Source organism: Chenopodium quinoa, unplaced genomic scaffold (assembly GCF_001683475.1).
Source record: "Chenopodium quinoa cultivar QQ74 unplaced genomic scaffold, ASM168347v1, whole genome shotgun sequence".
NCBI lineage: Eukaryota > Viridiplantae > Streptophyta > Magnoliopsida > Caryophyllales > Amaranthaceae > Chenopodium > Chenopodium quinoa.
In genome coordinates, this window is record NW_018742577.1 from 688,964 (window position 1) to 712,982 (window position 24,019).

A 24,019-nucleotide genomic window follows, 5' to 3' on the forward strand; every position below is an offset into this window, starting at 1 on the left:
GCAATGCTTGAGTCAGTGAAACGTAATTTCAAAAGAGAGAAAATAGAGAGAACATTTTCGAGCGAGAGAAGGAGTGAGAATTACAAAAAGTTACCATAATTAATTATTTATGAGCTTTATAGATGTACTTTTAGGTGGTAAAATTGTAATTTAGTGGACACATTAGAGGTAAATCTGTATCTTGAGATGATTAAGGAAAGTGGGATGGACATGATGGAGTATTTTCGTCATTTCAACAATATTGGGCTTAGGACATAGAGCAGGCCCAAATAGTGTTGTTTGTTTTTTCTCTGTTCTTTGTTTTCTTTGGAATACAATTTCCTCTTCTAAATATTTTTTTTATTTTGTTTTATTTTTGAATGAGTAATCACCGACCATACAATATTTAGGCCCCGTTGTTTAAAGGTGCTTTGCTCTGCTCTACTCTGCTGAAATATGCTTTGCTCTGTTCTGCTCCTTGCTGAAATCTGCTTTGCTCTGATTTGCTGAAATCTGCTCTGCTCTGCTTTAATCTGCTCTGCACTTCCCTGCTCTGCTCTACTTAAAATTAATACTTAATATTGAATTATTATAATAATAATTAATATTTAATGATAATAATAAATATTTAATATTTAATAATAATAATTAATATTTTATAATAATAATAATAAATAATTAATATTTAATAATAATAAATAATTAATATTTAATAATAATAAATTATTAATATTAATAATAATAAATAATTAATATTTAATTATAATAATAATTAATACTTAATAATAATAATAAAAATAATTAATTATTGATATTTAATAAATAATAATAATAATAATAATAATAATAATAATTATTAATATTTAATAATAATAATAATCTTAAATTATTAATAATTAATAATAATAATAATTAATATTTAATAATAATAATAATCTTAAATTATTAATAATTAATAATAATAATAATTAATATTTAATAATAATAATAATAATAATAATAGTAATAATAATACTTATAACTAATAATATTAATTATAATAACAATAATTGATTTTTATAATAGAAAATAATATTAAGATAATAACTAATATTTAAAGATAATACTAAATATTAATTTTTAATAATAATAATAATTAAATAATATTTAATAATAATAATAATTAATATAATAATAACAATTAATAATATTTAACTTTTAAAATTTAATGATTATAATAATAATAATAAAGCGATAATATTAGTAGTAGTAGTAATAATAATAATAATAATAATAAATAATAATAAATAATGATAATATAATAATAAATAAATAAATAAATAAATAAATATTAATGATAATAATAATAATAATTAATATTTAATAATAATAATAATTAATATTTAATAATAATAATAATAATAGTAATAATAATAATAACAATAATAATAATAATAATAATAATAATAATAATAACAATAATAATAATAACAATAATAATAATAATAATAATAATAATAATAATAATAATAATAATAATAATAATAATGAAATCTACTCTGCCCTGCTCTGCTCGGCTCTGGTGAAATCTGCTCTGCTTTGCTCTGCTGAAATCTGCTCTGCTCTGCCCAGAAGCTCAAAAGAACAGGGCCTTATTGTACATTTGTACTGTTGTACATCCACTTTTCATCAAACACTAGTGTGTGGCTCGGACGATGCCCCGAGTTGCTAGTTTGTAATTAACGTTTGATTAATTTTTGCTTAATGTATTGAAAATCATCTTCAAAATTTAATATATTGAAAAATGATTTGTATTAGGAGAACCATATTTAATATTTGTAACAAAATTTAATACAAGTAGTTAAATTTTCCTATGATGAACAAATTGTACAATTAAGGACTAATCATCTTATTCAAGTTAATTATAATTTTATTGGGTAAATTTACACAATATATAGATAACTAAGGCGGTAAGACTTGCATCGTAATACTTGTTCGTCTCAAGTTACACCTAACTCATAAGTGTCCTACTATTTCCATAGATCTCGTGCCCCCGCCCCCTTGGGTTGTGGTGAAACGTGTCTGTCTACAAACAATGCAACCTCTGTGGTTCATCTTTCTAACCGCTGTGACTCAGGCTTCCGTAATAACAACTAGTTCTCTTCCTCCTAACTCTTCTCTTTTGCGCATTTCGTCGAACATCTTGTGGGCTCATCTCCGAAATCCTTAATTTATCATCCGTTTGATGCTTCCGAATTTCAGGAATAATCAATGAGGCATGCCGCCGCCATTCTCCGTTACCATCGACATGCACCGTTCCGTTCTAGAGGTATTGCCATTGTTTCTTGTTTGATCAACCTTTTTCTAATCGTCCAATTTGGTTATTTAATTCAATTGTTTTGGGTTTTCAATATTTGGGTTCTTCAAAGTAGACAATTTTTTCAACTGAGTTCAATTTTAATTTTTTTTTGGTTTATATGATTACTTATTGTAATGTTGCCAATATGCATGAATTGTAATTGCTCGCAGTTTCTGTGTAGTGTTTATCATTTTGGGCTTAACAATGTGTTGCTACTTGCTAGGGAATATAAACTCTATATGATCACTGTTATGGTGTTAACTCTTGTATGTAAGTTGTGTTGGGGTTTGATTATTGCCTTGCATTGGATTGGATATGTGAAAGGCAGCTTATAACCAAGCTTAATTTTCGCCTTGTCTCGTTTGTAAAAATACATTAGATCCCCAATCTCCAATTTCTTTTTTGCATTGCAGTATCACTTCTTAGTTCTTACCTTGAGCTGTTTTGTGTGTTAATTCTGTTTTTCTTTTTTTGGGTTACTGGTTACTTTAGTTCTTCCATTTGTAGCATGGAGGAGGACATGGCAGTGTTTATCATTGAGAGAATGGAACGGTCCGAGAGTGAATGAAGACCTTTGGTTTCCTTCCATTATACTGCAAAAATATTGGTGAGTAACTTGTTTATAAACTGTTTTACCACAAGCTTCACTATCCTAGTATCGTAGTGATTATGGAAGTATATTATGGTTCAATTTCTGGTTTCATTATTTTGCTCTCCGTCCACTGTGATTCTCAGTATCTGATTTCAGTCAGAAGTCAAAACATAAGTTATACAAGTACATCTGCTGATAAATATTAGTAGTGATATAATCCAGGGCCATCAGAGTAATCCTACTAGAGAAATGTGTCATGAGATAGGGGACTTAGAAGCAGTAAACTCATCTGAGGTTGTTAACTATTTGTGTTGAAAATTGACTGTTTATACCATAATATAATGGAGGGTCTGATGTTTCCCTGTTCAATATGAATTTTTTTCTTCAGTGAGGTATTTGAAAAGGATAAAGTTAACAGATGTTGAATTATGAATAGAGAGATGAGAAGAATAACATATAGCATTCTAACTTGTATTCAATCCACTGAAGTACATAGCAACATATGTATAGTGCATATCTAAGCTAAAAATAAAGAACATGATCCCATGATCATCATGCTTAACATTAACCCACTAAATCCACTACTATTATGAATCCACTAACACAAACTAATTACTTAGGAGTTAACTAATCACTAACAATTTGAAGTAAATATTCCAACAACAGATATTTGTGAATTCTGGAAGAAGGCAGGAATTTCTAATGAATTGGTGTCTGACATGCTTTTCTTATGGGAGTTTATATTTAGGAATTTTTTTTAGAATCACCTTTTGAACTCTTAGGGACAGAACCTTGTAACAATAATTTATTCAAAAAAAAAAAAAAAAAAAGGAACAGAACCTTGTAAACATCATGTTTTAGATGTCAGTAGACCGAAGAAACTCTTTACTAGATGTATGGCACGTACCAACTTGATTTTTAATAAGATATTCAATAATGCTTGATTAATTGATGATTACACCCTCTCCAGATTAAAAAAAAAAAACTCTCAGACCAATTTCCAATCCAAAACACAGAGGCACTATGCAATCAGTCAGCATATGCATGTACTTTCCCATACCGTACATTGTATGTTATCTAAGGGTGGGTACTTGATGCAGCTTTTCAACTAGTTTTAATAGCGTGCACGGTGAGAGGCCATCTGCTGAGTATGCAAGGCAGAGGAAGCAATCATTAGAGGAAGAATTTGGACACGTATTGGGGTCACACAGCTCCAAAAGTGTATCTGTAGTATATCGATTTGGACCATTCCTGGCATTATTCAGAGCAGCAGTTATCTCATACCATGTGTTAAAGTTGTCTGCATGGCAACTTTTTGTTCATGATATTCACAAACGTGCCACTAAGGTGAATTTTGTTATCTCTGTTCTACCTATTTTGAGCTTGTATTATTTCTACAAGATTGCTGTAGATCATGGGAGACATGCCATTAATTCTTGCATATTGTAGCTGCTAAATCTTTTTAAAATAAATTTATGCTAAAATAAATCAGGAGCAAAGACCATGATGCTTGAAAGCTAATATATACTCCGTATAATTTTATAAACAATCAAAGAGAGAATAATGCCAATTATGCTTTTGCAGTTTGCTTCAAAATCCAAAATGACAAAAGTCTCAGTTTATAGAATTTAAATGTTTGGTGGAATAAATTTTTACTAATCTTTAGTAAAGATTAGTGCCAAAGACAAAGAGCCAAAGGCATGCCTTTATTTATTTTTGGAAAATTTGCCATTTACAACCGCTAAAAGTATCCATTTAGCGGGTTACAACCATCAAAGTTTATTTTTGCAAATTACAACCAAAAAAGTCACCAAACAAAACTACAACCAAAATTCGATTTTCGGCCATTTTCAACGGAATATGATGTCACTACATCAATAAATGATTCCAAACTAGTATTGGCTGCTGGTTAATTTTTATACCAATAAATGATTAATGACGTAATATTGCAAAAACAGTGGCCGAAAATCGGATTTTGGTTGTAGTTTAAAACGTTTGGTGACTTTTTTGGTTGTATTTTGCAATAATAAACCTTGATGGTTGTAACTCGCAAAATGAGTACTTTTAGAGGTTGTAAATGACAAATCTTTCTTTATTTTTTAATTTTTCATTTTAAGTCTTTCTTTATTTTTTAATTTCCTTATAATTCTAACCTGTTTTTTCTGTAATGTTTGATGTATTTGATAACTCCTTTTGGAGACTAAAGAGTTTTATGCAGTTTTATACTATATGAGGTCCAACCTTCTAATGTTTGTTACAAATGTCTTATTTAATTATTTCATCTATGATATTTTTCTTTGAAGTATCTTTGGGACAATGCACATTTGCACCGGTATCCTGATACATTTGCAATTTTATGCAGTTTTGCGAAACTCTGATCCAACTGGGGCCATTTTATATCAAGGCAAGTTTAGTTTACCCTGCTGCTTTAGCATAGGATGTTCATACTTGCCCCTTTTTTTTTTTTGGAGAAAAATGGATCATATAAATATTATTATGCAAACTTTTTCTATGCAGTCATTATGATTGTGAGTTTGCAGTATTATTTTCATGCTTATTATCTCCATACCTTAATGTTTCTTATGTTTTCACTTTGAGTTCTAAATTTCCCAAAGAAGAAAGAGATGGCCTTTATCAGCTGTTGGGATACCATCATCTTCTTCTATATCCGAAAATATTCTGATGTTCTGGATATCTGCTTTAACTGACATACAACTTGTTGAATGCAAGATACATGTAAAAGAAGAGATTCTAAAAGTTTTGCTTTTGCCCGTGGAAAATTCGTCGTTTTAACGCATGTTTCCGACATGGATGAGCGACATTACACATGCTGTTACTTTTTCTTTCATGTAATTTTCAGAATAGCTATATATTGTACATAGTTTGAGGCTACTCTTAAAAATTTCAAATGGTACATAGTTTGAGGCTACTCTTAAAAATTTCAAATGGAATTCTAGACTTCACTTCCAAAGCATGCAGAGGATGAAGAGGGGAGGATAGATATGGAGTTCATGTGTTTCAAAAGAACACATGGAGCTTAAAATAGGTAAAGCGCTTGAGTTGACTAAGAAAATAACTAATATGCAAACTGTAGATATTGATTAACAATTTTTAACTCCACCATGGTGGAATATTTCTTAGGTTTTGATGAGTTTTGATGGTTACCATTTTGGGATCGACTTTATTTGCACTGCAGAGTTTATTCTTGAGGCTGATATTGTATTTTGCACTCATAGATAAGCAATTTGTGGCTTTGGGGAAAAGGCATATGCCAATTAAGTTTTTAGAGCCCAAATAGAGCTTTTATTATTTTTATCATAGGTTTCATCTCATTACTCACCAACTGCTTTAATGTTGTAACTTTTCCATCTATATCTTTGAACAAATATAGTGACATCTCCAGTTGTTCATCATCTAAGACTTCTGCCTTCCTCTACTTCTTGAATATGATATGCTTTATTTAATCGTGGCCTCAACTGCAGTGACAACAGTATATAAAATTAGATAACAATCATTGATACTGTAAATTGTTCTTGTTTCACAGGGAAATTTCTGTAGAACTACTTCCACTGGTGTTTGTGTGAGTGTTTAGGTAGGAATCATAATAATATAATTTTTTCTAAAGCAAAGACTAGGTTTGGCTATCTTGTTTGATGTCCGTATGCTTGGTGATTGCTGCTCATGTGATTTTCTACACTGTCACGTGACAAACTTTGTTTGGGAGGTTGTTTTCTAGGCATAGTTGTAAAATTTCCCTTTTGCTGTTTTGGATTCGTTTCCTAAACCATATGTGAGGTTTTTAGTGGGCAAGGGGAAGAAGATGTTGTGATGCAATGCCTTTGTGGGAATCTTGTGATGTGTGTGGGTTAGAATAAATTTGTGGTTCTACGAGAGTCAACCTATTAAGTGTGTCTATATGGAATATGTTGTAATCAACTGTCCTTGTGGGCTTAAAAAACTGGGGCTTTCAAGTTCTATTCAATTGAAAAGATTCAAACTCAAAGAAATGAAATCATTGTTTAGCCACTTGTTTGTGTTAGAGGGACAACTATTTCTTGTATTTTGTTACACACACACTCATTTAAGGATTCAAATTTGATAAGAATAATTGTTCAAAAGAAGTAGAAAGATAAGTAATACTAACAACTTCTCTTCTTCTTCTTCTTGAATGCCTTAATCCCATAAGTGGGGTCAGCTACATGAATCAACATGAGGACTTCCCATAAGGTCACCCATTTTAGTACTACTCTCAATCATTGTGGCTCATGTCAAGTGATGTGACAAAATTTTACACTTGCTGTCACTTGCCTACCGTAACCCTCCTCCTTTATCCGGGGGACTAGTAGTGGGAAACCCACTAGCGGAGTTCAATACTGGCAACCGCTTTTAAAACGGAGGATTGTGTGATGAATTATTGCGTGTTTCGAAATTTGAAGTAGCAATAGTGGTAGTAATTTCACTGCAATCTGTTGCTAATATATGTTTTGGAAGTTTTTTTAATTTCTTTTTTCTTTATTACTGTTATAGCACATGCTAGTTGCTTTTGTCATCAGAAAATTGTGAAGAATACTCTATCGATGTCAATTTGTTGTTCATTTGTGCAACCCTTGCTGGGATTAGAACATTAGAATGAAGAAAGGATTTGACTGTACTTTGAAATAAGATGTTTGACAATGCTGCAGAAGTTTTGAGAGTTGTAATACCAAAAATGTCAGGATTTGTTGAGTCGTTTTGCTGGAAGTTAGTTTAAAAAATTTTGATGATTTGAAAGTAAAGTGTATTACTTCGTATAGTTTTCCTAGGCCAATTATTTCATACGATACTACGGTTGCATATGTTTGGAGCTCCTCAATTTGGGTATGTACTTGATCATTTTGACGTTGTACTTATAGTGTTGCATTGGTGGCACACGGGCACCCTCAAATTGTTGAGAACTTACACTTCATAAGATTTTGTGGACCAGGTTGGAGCTAAATGCCTCCAAGGGGGGGGGGGTTAGAAGTAGTTGTAAAAATGGTACCTTTTTTTTTCCCTTTCTTTCTTTTCCGATATTTAGCCATGTGTAAGATCGGTGTACAAACCAATCCAAAGAAGCAAATGAATTGTCTCTCAGTTCTTATTTAATGCAGGCCATGAGAGGCTGGAGTATTGTTACCTTATTCATTGGCATAGAGAGATTAATTGATGTTGGACCATGTACCAAATATTTGTTGACCGACAAACCATTTGATTGTAAATGACTGGTAGCGGATATTCAAATGAGGTTTTTTTTTTTTTTTTTTTTTTTTTTATCTTATGTAATTTGAGGATAAACAATTATTAAACTCTTTGCTCTTGGAAACAAATAGTTATGCCAGATAATTTGCCTCTAAACTTAGACTAGCTAGGGATGAAGATGTGTGTTATGTTAGCTTGTTATCGTCTTTGTTTTAATACTCTACTGCTATCTAATTTCTTTGTATCTACAGCTTGGGCAGGCATTGAGCACTAGACCTGATATATTACCGACCATATACTGCCAAGAGCTTTCAAAACTCCAGGTTTAGGCTCTCTTCTGCTCTGTGAACCTCGTATGTTGTGATATTACCTTAGTGATAATCATCGAAATAATTATTGTTCCTAATTTCTCCAGGATCAAATACCTCCTTTTCCAACTTCTGTTGCCATGAGATCCATTGAAACCCAGTTGGGTGCTCCTGTGTCAGAAATCTTTGCTGACATCAGCCCAGAGCCTATTGCTTCTGCTTCTCTGGGGCAGGTTTATAAAGGTGAGAAATTTCTGCTAGTGATGAGATTGATTGTCAATGTTATTTTAGCAAATATGTTTCCTTTTCATCTCTTTAATGAGTATGCTGTTACTAGAGAAAGCCTTTATGTTATGCATGATTTTAATCCCAATATATTTGTCGATGATTCAAGTGATGCAGCTCATTTGCATTCCGGAGAGCTGGTAGCTGTCAAGGTGCAGAGGCCTGGTATGTCATTGTCATTGACTCTTGACGCATTATTGTTTCACATGATAGGCGGGCAATTAAAACGTTTTGCCAAGGCTCGCAAGGATTTGTTAGTTGCAGTGAACGAGATGGTGAGAGAATAATTTATTAGGTTAATATTTTTTTTTTTTTGCAAGTCTGTGATTTTGGGGCTGTAACAATTCATATGATATGTGGATTATTTCTTGAACAAACTAAAATCTTAAGTTGTAACTTCTGGCCTATTCTTTTCCGCTATGTGTTTGGTCTTGGAGTAACTCTAGAATGTATACAGGTTTCTGGGCTAGAGTTTCTATCACCTTATTCTGTATGCCCATTTTTTGATATGTTATTGGTCTTGGAGAACTCTGAATTTAGTCAGGATTCTTTGTGTATAAATTAGCACCTAATTTTTTTTAGTCCATTTTTTGGTAAATGGTTGGTCTTGGAGAAAGTATTGAATCTGTTCAGGTTTTTGTCAGGATTTTTTTTTGGCATACAATGTTTTAAACCTGTATGTACCTTAGACTGGAGTTTTCAGTCACTTGGTATACAATGGTAGTGGAATAGATGGTATTGACCTTTTGATTTTAATAAAGGAAAATAACCATTATTAGAGTGGAAGATGGGATTATTGGAAGGAATGATGTACTCAAAATGAAAACCAGAAATACAAATAACATAAATAAATCAAAATATATAGAGAATTCTAATGGAAGTACATATTTTCCCTTTTCCTTTGAGAATTGATACTTCCTTTTGTGTGGCCTACTAGCCTCAATCAGAAATTCTGAACAGGGATAATGCCTCTTGCGCCCTCAACTAGCTCCTTGGTGTCTTCAAAGTGCATGCAAATCTCTTTATTTTTGCTCGCATCTATGTTGTTTCAGACTCTTAGAACAGCTGAGTGCTTTGTAATCATTGAGAGGAATTTCAGTGTGTGATTCCAATATGCCTGATTTCTAGTGTCCACATATTTAGTAATCTTGGCTTCATCAAGACCTCAAACTAACTAATCCTTCCTGCTTAAAAGAACTAGTTTCGTCCAGTGCTATTGTCTTCAGAAAGTCTTTCCTTTTATTATTCGAGATAACTCTATGAAACTTGTCGCATTGATGCAACCAAAGATATTGTATAGTCATTGGTACTGTGGTGGCGTGGTGAGACGTATCATAAGCATTTTGCTAATATGTGTTTTCATTATCCCTTGAACCTGATGAATTTTCTTTTGGCTGTAACCATAGAGTTCAGGATTTATGTTTGTCACAGTGAAATCCCTACATGTGGCAGCATACAATTGTGCTTGCTTGATGCACTTCATGGGTAGATTGATGTGTATTCAGGAACTTGATGGATATTAGGCATTTACATGCCTAGTGCATTATGTAGCACATGTCTAGATGCTGCCTCTTTCATAGATAAACCTGCCTGTTGCTTGATCCTATCCCTTGAATTGTCTTCCACATACCACCTTGTATATTTGACTTTACCCTGGCTTTACTACCCAATTTTTGATTAGATATTTATATAAATTATAATCGTTAGCCTAGTGGTGAGATTTTTGGTATCTTATCTGTTTTCATGTCTGGTTGTTGCCTATACAATACCTCCTTGAAGACAGGTCTCCATGTGAAGGACCAAAGGCTGGTACTGCCACTGATCCTTTTTTTTTTTCTTTTTCTTGGTGTAGAGACTAGAGAGAGCTGCAAGAGAAAATGATTTAGATGGGATTTGATCCTAGGTCTTGAGTACTACACTACTACCCCTCAAGACTTTAATCAATTGCTACTGATCTATGAATCAGAAGTAATTCCGTTGGAAATCTTAATCATAAGTGATCTCGACTTAGTTATGAGTTATGATCTTTGCTCATTTTAGAGCCATTTAAAAACCCTCCTCATATATCTGTGGATATGGCTATGCGGATGTGGAATTTAGGTTGTTGCTCTCTTCAGCATGTCATATTCACTAATATGGCTAATAGTCAACATTTTGACAATTTTTGCGTTGATGCTGACAGAACTTTTATCCAATTAGTTTCCATAAAGAATAGATTTGAAGTTTTACCGTCAAACTGAGTGTTCATGGATTAAAGAAAGAGGAGAATATAGGAGATGTAGAAGGTGGAGACAAAATGTGTATGGTAATTTGTTTGAATATCATGTTAGGTAGGGATTAATTGTTACAGCAACATCTTACAGCAAGTTTTATTGTTACTTTCATTAATTCCTGGAATTAATATGAGAAATGTATACTGCTTCCTCTATACCCTTACATCCATCAACATATAATTCAGTCATCATGAGAATTATGTTAGTCTTTTTTTTATTCCTATTTCATGTAGAACAAACCTAATGTTTAACGTAATTTATGTCAAGTCTGATGCTTGCTGTGACAATTGCCTCTGGTACTAGTCCATTATATAGAAGGGCTTTCCTTCTTTTGATTTTTGAGCCTAGTTGAGTCCATATATTTTCTATTATTAGATTATTCATTTTCAGATATCTTCCCTATGTTTCACAGCCGTAGATGCCCCGGTTGAGGATTCTATGTGCAAGGTCCTAATAATTGTGTCTTTTCATGGTCGGATAGGTCAGGCACATGTTTGAAGAGATAGATTACATCTTAGAAGGAGAAAATGCAGAGCGGTTTGCTTCTTTGTACGCTTCTCATCCTGGTAATTCCAACATTTGGTTTTTTAAAATTTGTTTTGTTTTGTTTAAAAAGGTAACATGTGCACAATTGTAAAGACTCTTGTGACTAGTAATATAATCAAAGGTGGTAGAATTTGGGCTTCATGTATAGTGCCAAAACTCATGAAGGATTTTCATTTTTATGATTATATGGAAGAGTGGAAGGTGTCCAGATTGTTGTTTGTTCATTGTGGATATGGTCTTTTTTGTCTTTTGGATAATGATCCTGGTAAAGAGCTCATTATAAACTTCATGCTACAATTGCTTGGTGTATTTTTTATTTTATTTTATTTGCCTGCTCAATAATATTTGGATTTCTATTTGTCTGTTTCTGGGATTGTACTTGTGTTTTCTTCAGAGTTGTCAAAAGGATAACTATCCACTATAATTTGAAACGCATTGTTTAGAGGATTTTGGTACCTATCCTATTAGGCCTCTTATAATGAATTATCCATTTTGGGAAAAAAGGGATGAGAAAACTGAAAGTTGATATGCACCAGCTATCGCAACATTTTGTTCATATTTAGTAAAGTGGCAACAGTATATAGAGTTTATATGGCAGCATCAATGTTCTTAATTCATATAGTCTCATGGTCCTGTATGGTACCTTCTAAGACCCATGACTTGGTAGGAGATCTTGCAAGAGTTGCAACCATCACTATCTTGCTTGGATTAATTCATATTGTACCTGAAGTAAAGAAAATTTGCAAAGGTTTACTAGTTGTCTTATTTTGTTGAAAATAGGTTAAGTAGCTCTGAAGACAGATTGGGTCTTCTAGTTTGAGGGATCAAAACCTGTTACGCATATTCTTACTTTGGAAAAATTGACACTATATCTCCCATGTTTGTGATGTCTTCCCACATCAATCCCAAGTAAAATTTATTTGCTAATAATCCTAAATTCGGAGGTAGTTTTCTCATGATGGTTCAGCTGACTTGTTACCTTTTACAAGGATTAAATATGCTAAGTGGCTCACTATTTTTCTTTATCTATGTTTTTTCTTTCTTTTTTCAAGTCCTTAGTTCACTTCTTGTCAGTCTCCTCCTCATCCCAACTTTACTACCATCACCACCACATGACACCTTAACTGCACTGTCATATATGCCAGCAACCAGCATTTATCAGGCCCATTTGACAAGTACCACCACCTCCAAGTGCCCTTGCCACATTCACCATCACCTCCTAGCTCTGGCCATGCATAGCCACATTGCTTCCTGTTCTCAACAATCTGCTGAAGCTCAGCCCCTTTCCCTTCTATTTCTGTAAAGCCCAGCTCCCTCACTGCCCCTTTTCAACCTTTGCTTGTCCTTGGCCTGCTGCCCCCTCTCCACCAATATTATTATCTCCAAACCCCCATCATCTCCTCCTCCCCCCAACCCCCCAAGAAAAGGAAAAGAAAATAAAAGGATTCCACCATCATGACAGTCTCACTATCGTGTATCACTGAATATACCCCACACAACTTAAGTCACTTCACTTCACCTCAATAGCTGCACCTCACTGCTTCCCACAAATTAAACTAAGACCACCTTGACATTTAGAGGATTTGAGAAAGAGACGAAGATAATAAGTTAGATATACTTGTTTCATTAGTATATAACTTTCAATGGTCGAGTTTGACCATGAAAGTATGCATAATGTGTTGACAAGGTGGCTAGGATGGCGGAGTCATTGCAGCTATTATACAATTTTTTCCAGCAGTTTGATAGTGGTGCTTCAGAGAGAGATGGAAATGAGAGAAGGGGGACATGGTCGTAAGGCATCACTGTAACTCTATAAGTATCAATAGGAAGGGAACATACAGGGTATATCTCAGGACTAGGGAGGGGCAGAATGCTAACATGAAGATTGAATGAGGGAAGAAGAATAGAATGAAAAGTTTTTTGCCCTTAGAGGCAGCGTTTCCTAGATTCTTCTAAATTTCATCCACATCATTGGAAAAGTCTAAAAGGTATGTAGACAAACCCAAGTACTTACATGCAAGAATGTAGTGACACTTGATAGTTGACACTTTAGAAAGATATGTGATCAATTTTTAACATTGACTTGGCAAAGAACTCTGTAAATAATTTTATCTGGTGAAATATTCAACCATGATCTTTATTGATAGAGTGTGTCGTTATTCAATTGAATTAATCTTCCAGATGGTGTACACAGAGATTCCTTAGTTACTTTAGCCTTCCAAATGAAATGATTACAGGAAAAGGGGGCTGCTCTTGTGGCAAGGTTATATGACTCAGAATAGATTCGTATGAAAAGTATCACCAACCCACATCCTAAAAATTTCAATTTAGACAAATGGAATTCCCATAACCTCAATTATAAAAGTATGCATCTCCATATTAATATGGCAAATGGCCTTCATTACTTTAGCCAGAGGAGAATTGAGAATTTTTAGCTGCAGGGTCAGCGCTCGTCACTTTATGTGACTTACACTTGTGTAACGTGTCATGCTTCCTTTGGAAGCCCTATATTTTGCTATTGATATAAAAATCCTGTTCAGATGGATTATAAATGACTATATTTTGTGCAATATTTTTATCATTCTATTTCGCTGTTGCTCTGAAGTGGTCTGTATATGTAGTTGGATTTTACCAATCTATTCTTGAAAGTCAATTTCCATTGGCCTCCTGCTCATTGTCCTCATTTAAGACCTGACAAGCCTGTGCTGTATTAATTTTGCGCATGAGTGATTTACTACTATTGGTTGGCCGTAGTCTTTGTAGTTTTTCTTGCACACTCTTTATCCTGCGTCCAATCTATGTTTGTTTGCATGTCTGATAAAATCACCTTTATAAGAAGTGATAATATTTTCATCTCTCCTATACACTCTTTTTGGCTCTCTAAATCAGTCTCTCTACCACTTATTTCTGAGTAAAAGTATGATTTGATTGAAAGGTGATGATAGTCTTGCAAAGAAGTTTGATGCTACAACCGGGAATCCTCAAACAAATAGAGGTCAAGGCCTTATAAGAGTTCCTAAAATTTATTGGAAGTACACTCGTAAAGCTGTGCTGACATTGGAATGGATAAATGGAATCAAGCTTACAAATGAGGAAGCATTAGCAAAGCTCCAGTTGCCACGCAAGGAGCTTGTTGACCAGGTATAGGCCAAATTTGAAGCTTGAAACATTAACTGCATCATCCATAGTTATCCTATCTGGAGTTAGCAACCCATTACCATTTAAAAAAAAAAAAAAATCTTTAGAGCTTTTAATCACTCATTTTAGTGTATGTCAAATGAAGTGTTCAGATGCCTTCTAATGTACTTTATCCGTTATCTTTCATATATGCATTTGCTATTTGCACAAATATTAAGAAAATGGGTGGTTGTAAGATAAAAGGGGTTAAAGTAAGAGTGTTAAAAGGTGGTTGAGTGTAAGATAAAGGTGGAAATATTGTGAAGTAAGTGGGTTAATGTACTTCCTCCGTTAAATGTTGATTGCAACAAAGGGGGTGTGCGCGGAACCCAATGTGAAATTTCTTAAGCATGATTATTGAAAATTAAGGGCAAGTACTTAAGTATTAAACCAACAAAAAAAATCTACCACGATTAAATAGAACCACCCAGCCCGTGCCACCGAGAACCATCCAACCTTCCCACGAACCCTGAACCCACAAACCACCCACCAAACTCACGAACAACCACCAACAAACCTCCACCACCAAACCCACAAACCACCAGTCCACCACCACCTACGAACCACCACCACCAAACCCACAAACCACCACCGCTAAACCCACAAAACCCACAAACCACCTCCACCAACGAATCAACACCAATAAACCCACAACACAGAACCACCCACGAACCACCACCACCAAACCCCCAACAACCCACCCCCACGAACCACCCAGCAAACCACCACCCACGAATCACTCGCGCAACCCCCACAAACCAGATCTGAAATTGAAAAACTAAAAGGTGGTCTTCTTCAATTCATGAGAATGGGTTGAAGCCTTGAAGGAGGAGAGAGAAATATAATGAGGGAAATGAAAGATGAAGGAAAGAGAAAGATAATGGGGAGATGAATCTGATTTTTGATGGATGAGATAATTAAGTTAAATTAGGGTTATAATGATTTGTGATTATTTGCAGTATTATGTGTTAATAATTTTTTAACTGAGGGTATTTTGGTCATTTTGATATAAAAACTTGTTAAATAAGGAAAGAATTTTTTTTGTTGCAATTAATACTGAGCATCCAAATATAGTAATTGTTGCTATTAATATTTAATGGAGGAAGTATTAAAATGAATTTGTAAAAAATAGAATAAAGTGAAAGTATTATGAGCTTATAAAGATAGACTGAAATGGAAAGTGCTATGATTATTAAAAACAGAGGTAACATTATTTATTTAAAAGAGTGTTTGGATAATAAGAATGAATTTATATAGAATTGTGGTGTCCTGTATGCAGTGATGCCTTAATAAATTAAGGATCCAGACAACAAAAATGGAACCAAGATCATGTCTTAGGTGCCAGTTTTGTTTTTCTTTGATTGATACATTGTGCTTGGCATGCTCTTTTACCACTATTCTCTGCTGGATAACTGATTGTTTGCCGATAGCTTCCTTTTCTTTTTTTTTTTTTTTTTTCCCTACTTAGTACATTATTAGAAGTTTCTCTTATCTACGAAAAAGAATGAGATGGTTGATACTTAGAAATTCTCTTACTATTGCAACATTTGGGTTTACACTGTGTTCATGCAATACTACTTTGATTTTATATGGTGATTTTTACGTAAGGAAAATATAGTCATATTAGCTCTTGTTAGATTTGTCCTTATTCTTTCAAATCAATCAATCAATCAAAGCCTTAATCCCATAAGTGGGGTAGGCTACATGATATTTAATAATATTGATGGTAAAATTTGTGTTTTGCCAAGTGTGCATTTTCATTTGTTGCAATAGATAAAGAACGGAGGAAGTGATAACGAGTTATAGACTGACATTAATATATTATGGGTGATTATGTATTAATTCGAAAAGGATTGATGTTTGCATAACTTGGGGCTTTATACAGGGTGTTTATTTGTCCCTCTAAAAACACCCCTCTTATTCATTGTTGCCTTATATTCATTCCAATTATTTTTGCTTCTTTGCAGGGACTGTACTGCTCTTTGAGACAACTGCTTGAGGTGGGGTTTTTCCATGCTGATCCTCATCCTGGAAATCTGGTTGCTACGGATGATGGATCTCTAGCCTATTTTGACTTTGGGATGATGGGAAATATTCCACGTCATTATCGTGTTGGCCTCATTCAAGTGGTATGAATCCAATATTCTTCCTTAAGTAGCTATATAACCTCAAAGATACGAACCATTGTACAGATTTTGATATGAATTGCTGGAAATTGATGTTGGTGATAACAAAAATTTTGATGGAAATATGTGTGGCATACACAAAATAAAGCTGATTTTCTGTGTTGGTGATGGTGGTGGTCTGCGAATTGGATGTGCCACAGCAAAAAAACTTAAATATCAATGCAATATAATCTGTTTTGTTAGGAGATCCTGCGACCAGCGTCTTTCATAATCCGTTTTCCTGTCAAATCATTTGTAAAGAGGTTCTTTCTAAAAGACTATATGATGACATTTTGACATAATTGTGAAGTTGTGAAGAAAAGAAATTTTTAGAGCTAGAATGGAAAGAAAGGCAGCTGAGATCAGTTTAGAACTGAATACCACTATTTGAAATTTATGGTGTAAACACATGCAGGAGGGAGGTACTGCTTAAAAGCCTGTATTCATGAGTTAGAAGGGGCTTCTTCCTTTTTGGGATTCTGTAACATGAATCCTTATAAAGGCGCCAAAGTTTCAGATGTTTTTCTTGTTCACTTCTCCTTGATTCATTTATAGAACTATTTATTCTTCTTGTTATGCTGATATTGATGTAGTTTGATATGAGCTAAAGAAAGAGGCTAGCTAGCTAATTACTTAGAGTGATCCTTCTGATACATTTGTCTATTTAACAATTAATAACTCTCTGCTTCTTTAATGTTTCTGACCTCTTTCTTTTCTCCAAATGCTATTACTATATCGTGTTTTTGCCTCACTTTGTTAAACCCTCTTCTTTTACTGTTTTCTTACACTTATTTTCTCCTTCAGTTGATAAATAAAATTGTGATTTACTATCCTGGCGGGCCTTGTGTACTTGTTGACCTTAGCAAACTCAGTGTGTGTGTCTGTGTGTGCTTGTGTTCTTGGGGGTGGGGGGGGGGGGGGGTGGGGTGGGGTTGGGGGGTGGGGGGTGGGGGGGGGTGGGAGATTGTGGAAGTGGAGTGCTGGGAGTCAATTGAGGGACGTAGGACTTGAATTTGTGATCTTAGCCATTGTAGATTTTCTCTTTACAATGTTGTTTTCTCATGGAAAAATTTTCTTCACTCCTTGTCAGGTCTACACCTTAAGATGCTTAGAGCATAGATCATCTTTAGTTGTCTAATTTCACTGAACATTATCTGCTTGCCTTGTTGTAGATATTAACTTTGATTTAGAATTGCTTTTGCATTTGTGGTATAGCAAGTGGTATATCTGCCTAGGCTGATCTGGTTCTCTTCTATTGTACACTTTTTGCTGCTTCGTCATTCCAGAATCTCTTTAATCAAATTCAACCCCTATGGGTTAACACCCTTCCATTAACACAAACACTTATCTTCTATCTTTCCCCTGTTTCTATGAGGGGAAGGGGATTGGGTGTTGGGGGGGGGGGGGATAGGATGTTCTATTTGTTTGTATCATGGTGGAAGATATTGTGGCCTAAAGACGAAAGCTCATATTTTTACAAGTGGGATCATGTTCCTGTGTTGCAAACTCTGTAGCAACAAAGGCATTACCTTTTAACAATTTCTGAGCCTAATAGACACTGATGGCCATGTTGTACAGCTGCTGGCATAAGTTACACATCTTAATTAAGGTAGAGCTTAGAGCCAATAGTGGTAAGGCTGCATGTGACTTTGCTTGACCCTGGTGTTAACTAGATGAAATCCATACTGGAAATAGTTTCTGGCTATTGCTGCTGTTAGTTTCTGTCCTGTGCAAAATACTAAATTGGCTTACATATCTTGTGCCCTTTTTCTTATTCTTTCAGTTTCTATTATTTCGGGGATTATGGAGGGGTGATAGTATGATTTTTTTTCCTGACTGAATATGTTTATTTTTTGCAGCTTGTGCACTTTGTTAATCGTGACTCACTGGGTTTAGTAAATGACTTTCTATCCCTCGGATTTCTCCCTGAAGGTGTTGATATCCTGTTGGTTTCTAATGCCTTACAAACATCCTTTGGTGATGGGACCAGGCAATCTCGAGATTTTCAGGTCAGTTGTGATAATCACATTTTAAGGTGACTAATAGATTATATGGAAATAGATGTTGTGAGAGTTTATGTTGTAATGTGGTTGTCATTGTGAAAATGCTGCATGTTATCTTCTCTTTGTTTGTCTCATAGAAAAATGTATGAAGTCCCACAATTATTTCCATATTTAATCTATAAGCTTCATCAAATGTGGCTTCAACAAACAAATGAGGTACTTTTTGTTTTTTTGTTTTTTCTTTGAAGATTTTCATTTTTCAACTGAGGCATCATATATCTAAGTGCTTGCTGTGAAGTTGGGGTTGAGTTTCATTTGAATGATTAAAGAATTTTGTTTCTTGTAATTTTACATAGTAAAGAACCCTTGAGGTAGACAGTCTTAATTTTTAAGCAAATGGAACTTTGGAAGTACTCCTTCCATTCCTGGTTTGACTCTTTTTGTCTCAATCAATCAATCAATAAATCAAAGCCTTAATCCCAAAAGTGGGGTCGGCTAACATGAACCAAATTTGTCTCTCAAATAAATTTCAACTAGAAAGAACATTTTTGTGCAGAGTACTAAAGATCATTTCTATATTAGTACTAATACGAAACAGCAAATGGACCCTTGCAGTGAATGAGGAATATGACAATTTTCTCAGGTTTAGCATATAAGCCATCTCCATTTTCTAGTGTTAAATAATGGACAGAGAATTTTATATATGGATGATTCCTTCAGACTTGTTTCTGTGTTAGTAGGTTTTCCATGGCTTCTTTTGTGTTGGGAACCTCGCACTTACTTTAGTAGAATATATGTCATTTGGTGTATATGTTTCCCTTATGAGTAGAGAAAGTATTAGTAGTGTGAGGAGTCTGATGCGTCTCTACATTACAATGTGGAAATTGATGTATATGTAAAAACAATCCTCTTTTTCTTGTTTTCTTCTAGGTCTAAGTTCAAATTCATAACTTCGCGGATAGAAGTAGTATTTTTCCCCACACTATAGCAGAAATGCTTGAATTGTAGCCATTGCATCCAGTTTTTAAATGTTTCTCTTTACTCTTCTCTGTAGGTTCAATTTTAACATATTTATAATCTGCATTTAGTTTTTAAATGTTACTTTATCTTTAGTCTTCTCTGTAGGTTGTATATAACATAATACAATCAAATTTAGACTAAAAATGTTACTTCCTTGTTTAGTAGTTTGGTATCATTATTTAATTTTTTGGACATTTAACTTTGCCTTTTCTAGTTAAATATTTGAGGAATATTTCTAAAAGAACATATCTTTACAAGCTTGAACTTAGGACCTAACTGGCTTAGGTCTTCCCTTTCACATCTAATGTTTCTTAGTCTATAGATAACAAATATGTCCCTTTAATTTTTATTGCAGAGCATAATGAACCAGCTATATGATGTGATGTATGAGTTCAACTTCTCTCTCCCTCCTGATTATGCTTTAGTGATAAGAGCACTGGGATCCCTGGAGGGGACAGCTAAAGCTTTGGACCCGGATTTCAAAGTAGTTGAAAGTGCATACCCATATGTTATTGGGAGGCTTTTGGCAGATCCAAGTCGTGATATGAGGAAAATACTGAGGGAACTGGTTATTCGTAATGATGGGTCAATAAGGTGGAACCGTCTTGAACGTCTGGTATGGTATCTAATTATAACATTGCAATTGATTAGTTATGCATAAATAATTATTTTAGTATCTTATGGGGTCTTCTTTAGCTAGCGTCTTTGTTGGCTTTTTATATATTTAAATTTGCTTTATGTATTATCTCAATTCTGTCATATATGTGATATATCTCATCTTGTAGCATTTAATGTCAGGGTAGTATATGTCCGCTGCCTGCCTTTTGTAATCTATAGCTATTAATTGCCTTGTGGTTTATGCTTGATATTAGGTTGGAATGGATTTAAACATTTCAAATTCATACCACTTTTTGGTTGAAAATTCAGGTTAAAATGATACTGGCGGAGCCATGTTGAGAAAACCTAAGGCATAATTATTTCATACCAGTGAGTCTAGTGGAATTTCCCTAACCCACACCCTTGAAATGAAGAAGTAAAGATGGGGATTCTCTCCCCAACTTCCCCATCTTCTTCATCAACACCCATACCCACCATCTCCATTTTTATCACTATTACTACCTCACAGCAACCAGTCACCCAAAAATGAGTACACTAATTCCTGAACTGTCACTCTGTCAGCATCTTTGTGCTTGCTTGTTTCTATTTAGGTCATGGCCTCATGGGCATGAGTTGAGTATATCCAGTGGTTGCAATATGTAAGTGCTTACAGTTAGATGCTGGTATTACTGTCTACATTTAGAACAAATGTTGTTATCGATAAAGCTATCAGATATTACAAAATAATGTAGTCTTATTATAACTACTGAATTTACAATTTTTGTCAATACAATGAGAAACCTATCAACCAACTCAACGGTTCAAGTTCTTGTGCAATTTATTATTTTTAACTAAAAAGTTTATAACACAATCTGATGATTTATTTGCACAAGATATTTGGACCAAACTAGTAGGCGTCTTAGTAGTGAGTAGTGACATCAACAAAGGGCCTATTCTCCTCAGCTTATTTTTGCTGAAAAGCTTTTATTACTGGAAAAGGCAGTAATGATTGTGATTATGGCAGCATTCAAGTATTGTGGAAGCATAATGTATTGGGATGTTGCAGAAAGAGTTACGGGTGACGTCCTTGATGTAGCATGATTTCACTTTGGTCATATCAGTTTATTATTGCCCTCTATCGCCTTTGGGATGTATCGACCAATATGTAAAAGTTCTTTATAGTTTACACTGTAAATGCTGTTTTGGCAAGTTGGAAAACCAATTCGAAGTACATATTAGCTGAACATCACATATCAGATAAATTTTAAAACCAAATTATAATCTCCAAAGCATAAGTTGGAATATGGTTGTTGTGCTACATTCATGCACTATCATAGACAGGGTTGATGCTAGCCTCTTCTTGTTTTCCTTACAGATACTGGATTTTGCTTTTGAGCAGTCCTTTAGCTATGTGCACTTGCTTTTATGCTTTATGCATGTGAGGAGTCATTTTGCTTTGTGCATGTGCACTTGAAAGAACATATGCTTGCTATATTTATTGGCTTGTGGTTTGATTTATGTGGTTTCCTAGTATTATTTCCTAATTTTTCTTTAGATTACTAATATTTGCAATGTCTTTAAATGGCTGTTAGATAAAATGCTGTCAAATCCTGAATGTTTGTTCTTCTAGATTGTAGCAATATCAGAAGCAGCGTTTGACTCTGCTGAGCAGCCTCACACCTCTGAACAAGATTCTTCAAATCCTTTGAGATGGAAATCTTTCAACATGCGATCTGTTGTTGGTGCTACAGAAGATCTTCTCTTATTTATACTATCTGAAAATGGTTTGAGGATACGTATGCATCTCACGAGGGATATACTTCAAGCAGTGGATGCATTCTTGCAGGATGCAGTGGCTGATCAGAACTCTTACGGAGACTTCATTGAGAGGAAGACATCTGAGGTAACTGTTGATTCTTAACCTCTCTTCACTTGTTTTATGAATTAGGATGTCACAGAAAGTCGGAACGTGTTGGTGGTGTTGTACTTGTACCTTCCTGTTACTAGTTACAATCTGTACTCCATATGAAAGGCTTAATTTTCTGGTAATTGATCAGTTTGGAGAATGATTGTCATTTGTTACTTTTGATAAAAGGTGATAATGCTTAATTTTGCAATGGATTGATAAAAATTGACTTAGTTTTTTTATTATCAGTTGACTGTATTATCTCTCTTGGTCACTTATTTTTGTTTCTAGTTAATGTATTCTTTGGATATATGGTTGTCTTTTGAATTTCTTCCTTTTGTTGATGTCATTTTAACCTCATTTCACTTCATCATATAAGGGCACAGGCTTCAAATTGTGCTCTTAGGAAGATAAAATCTTGGATCATGTAACCAATCCCATCTTTAAGATTAGGGTTTTGATTGTTGTTATAGAAGTGAAAGTGCAAGAAGATTTGGGGGGAGAGCCAATGGCTTCCCCTTTTTTCCGCCACACACACACACCCCTCTCCAAAAAAAAAAAAAGAAATTTCTCTCTTTTAAAAGGATTTAATGACGAAAAATCTTGGGTTTAAGTCAATCTTTGCATTGTTTTTTTTGGTGAAATTTTTTTTGCTATCTTATTTGGGATTAAATGAGATAGAAATTGATTTTTCAAGTAGTTTTGTGTCCTTGAAGTGTAGTAATTTGTACAAGGGGATTATATGGTTCATGTTGGAAGGAATATAATGTTTCTGTTAAACTTGTCCCTTTTTTCGACCTTATTTTATTTATGGTTTGCCTGCTTTCGACCTTTTATGTTATATCAGGAACACTCAAGAAGTAGAAGGGTGGCGAACGGCTTTCACTATTTTTGGCAGGCAGTGAAGAAGTCCCCAGAAGCATGGATTTCAATGCTAGCTCGCATGTCAATAAAACCAGAGTTCCACAACTTCATTTTAGACATAGCTTCAGTCTTGATGCAGCATTCTAGCCGTAAAGTTCCTGAGACAACCTGGATACTTTTTTCTAAATCACTTCACAATTTTGTAGATAGCTCAAAGTCTAACAACCTATGAGATGGCAAGTTATATAGCTAGAGGGCCTTGGTTCTAACATGTAAGGGCCTTAGTAAAATAAGGGTGTAATGTATATAACACTGTCAAAATTTACTTTGTCTGATGTCAATTCTGTAGTTGTATTTTCATTGTTTTTTTTTTTTTTTTGAAGCATATTTTCATTGTATTTGATGTGCTGGTATAGTTCTAATTTTTTTAAAGTCTTTATTGATAGGCATTTTTTTGAAAATATATATATATATATAGGTAGGAAGTTTGAATGTTTGTTATCTATTACATACTGCTAAAAGCAAATGTAAAGGGACACTGGCAATGTATTATTAATATATATTTTTTTTTGGTGCCAAAATTACTTTTTAAAAGTCATTGTTATATAAAAACAAGGTTTGTATCTAGATTATGAGTTATTTAATTTAAAGTAAATTTGCTAAAATATTAATTTGCACATTATAAGGTTATAAATATTTAAATATTTTTCTCACATGTTTATTTGTTTTAATATAATTTATGCGTTTTA

General features: G+C 34.0%; 1 protein-coding gene across 1 annotated transcript; it reads left to right on the plus strand.

Moving 5' to 3' along the window:
- The first annotated feature begins 2,007 nt into the window (after positions 1-2,007).
- LOC110720853 (uncharacterized protein slr1919-like) lies at positions 2,008-23,906 on the plus strand. The gene is made up of 14 exons (XM_021899929.1): positions 2,008-2,287; positions 2,810-2,924; positions 4,010-4,256; positions 5,272-5,313; positions 8,378-8,449; positions 8,542-8,677; positions 8,837-8,994; positions 11,474-11,558; positions 14,474-14,679; positions 16,683-16,844; positions 18,740-18,889; positions 20,259-20,519; positions 22,131-22,403; positions 23,254-23,906. Exons 1-14 carry the CDS (start codon positions 2,230-2,232, stop codon positions 23,500-23,502), a joined length of 2,214 nt encoding a protein of 737 aa, XP_021755621.1. The 5' UTR covers positions 2,008-2,229; the 3' UTR covers positions 23,503-23,906.
- The last annotated feature ends 113 nt before the right edge of the window (positions 23,907-24,019 follow it).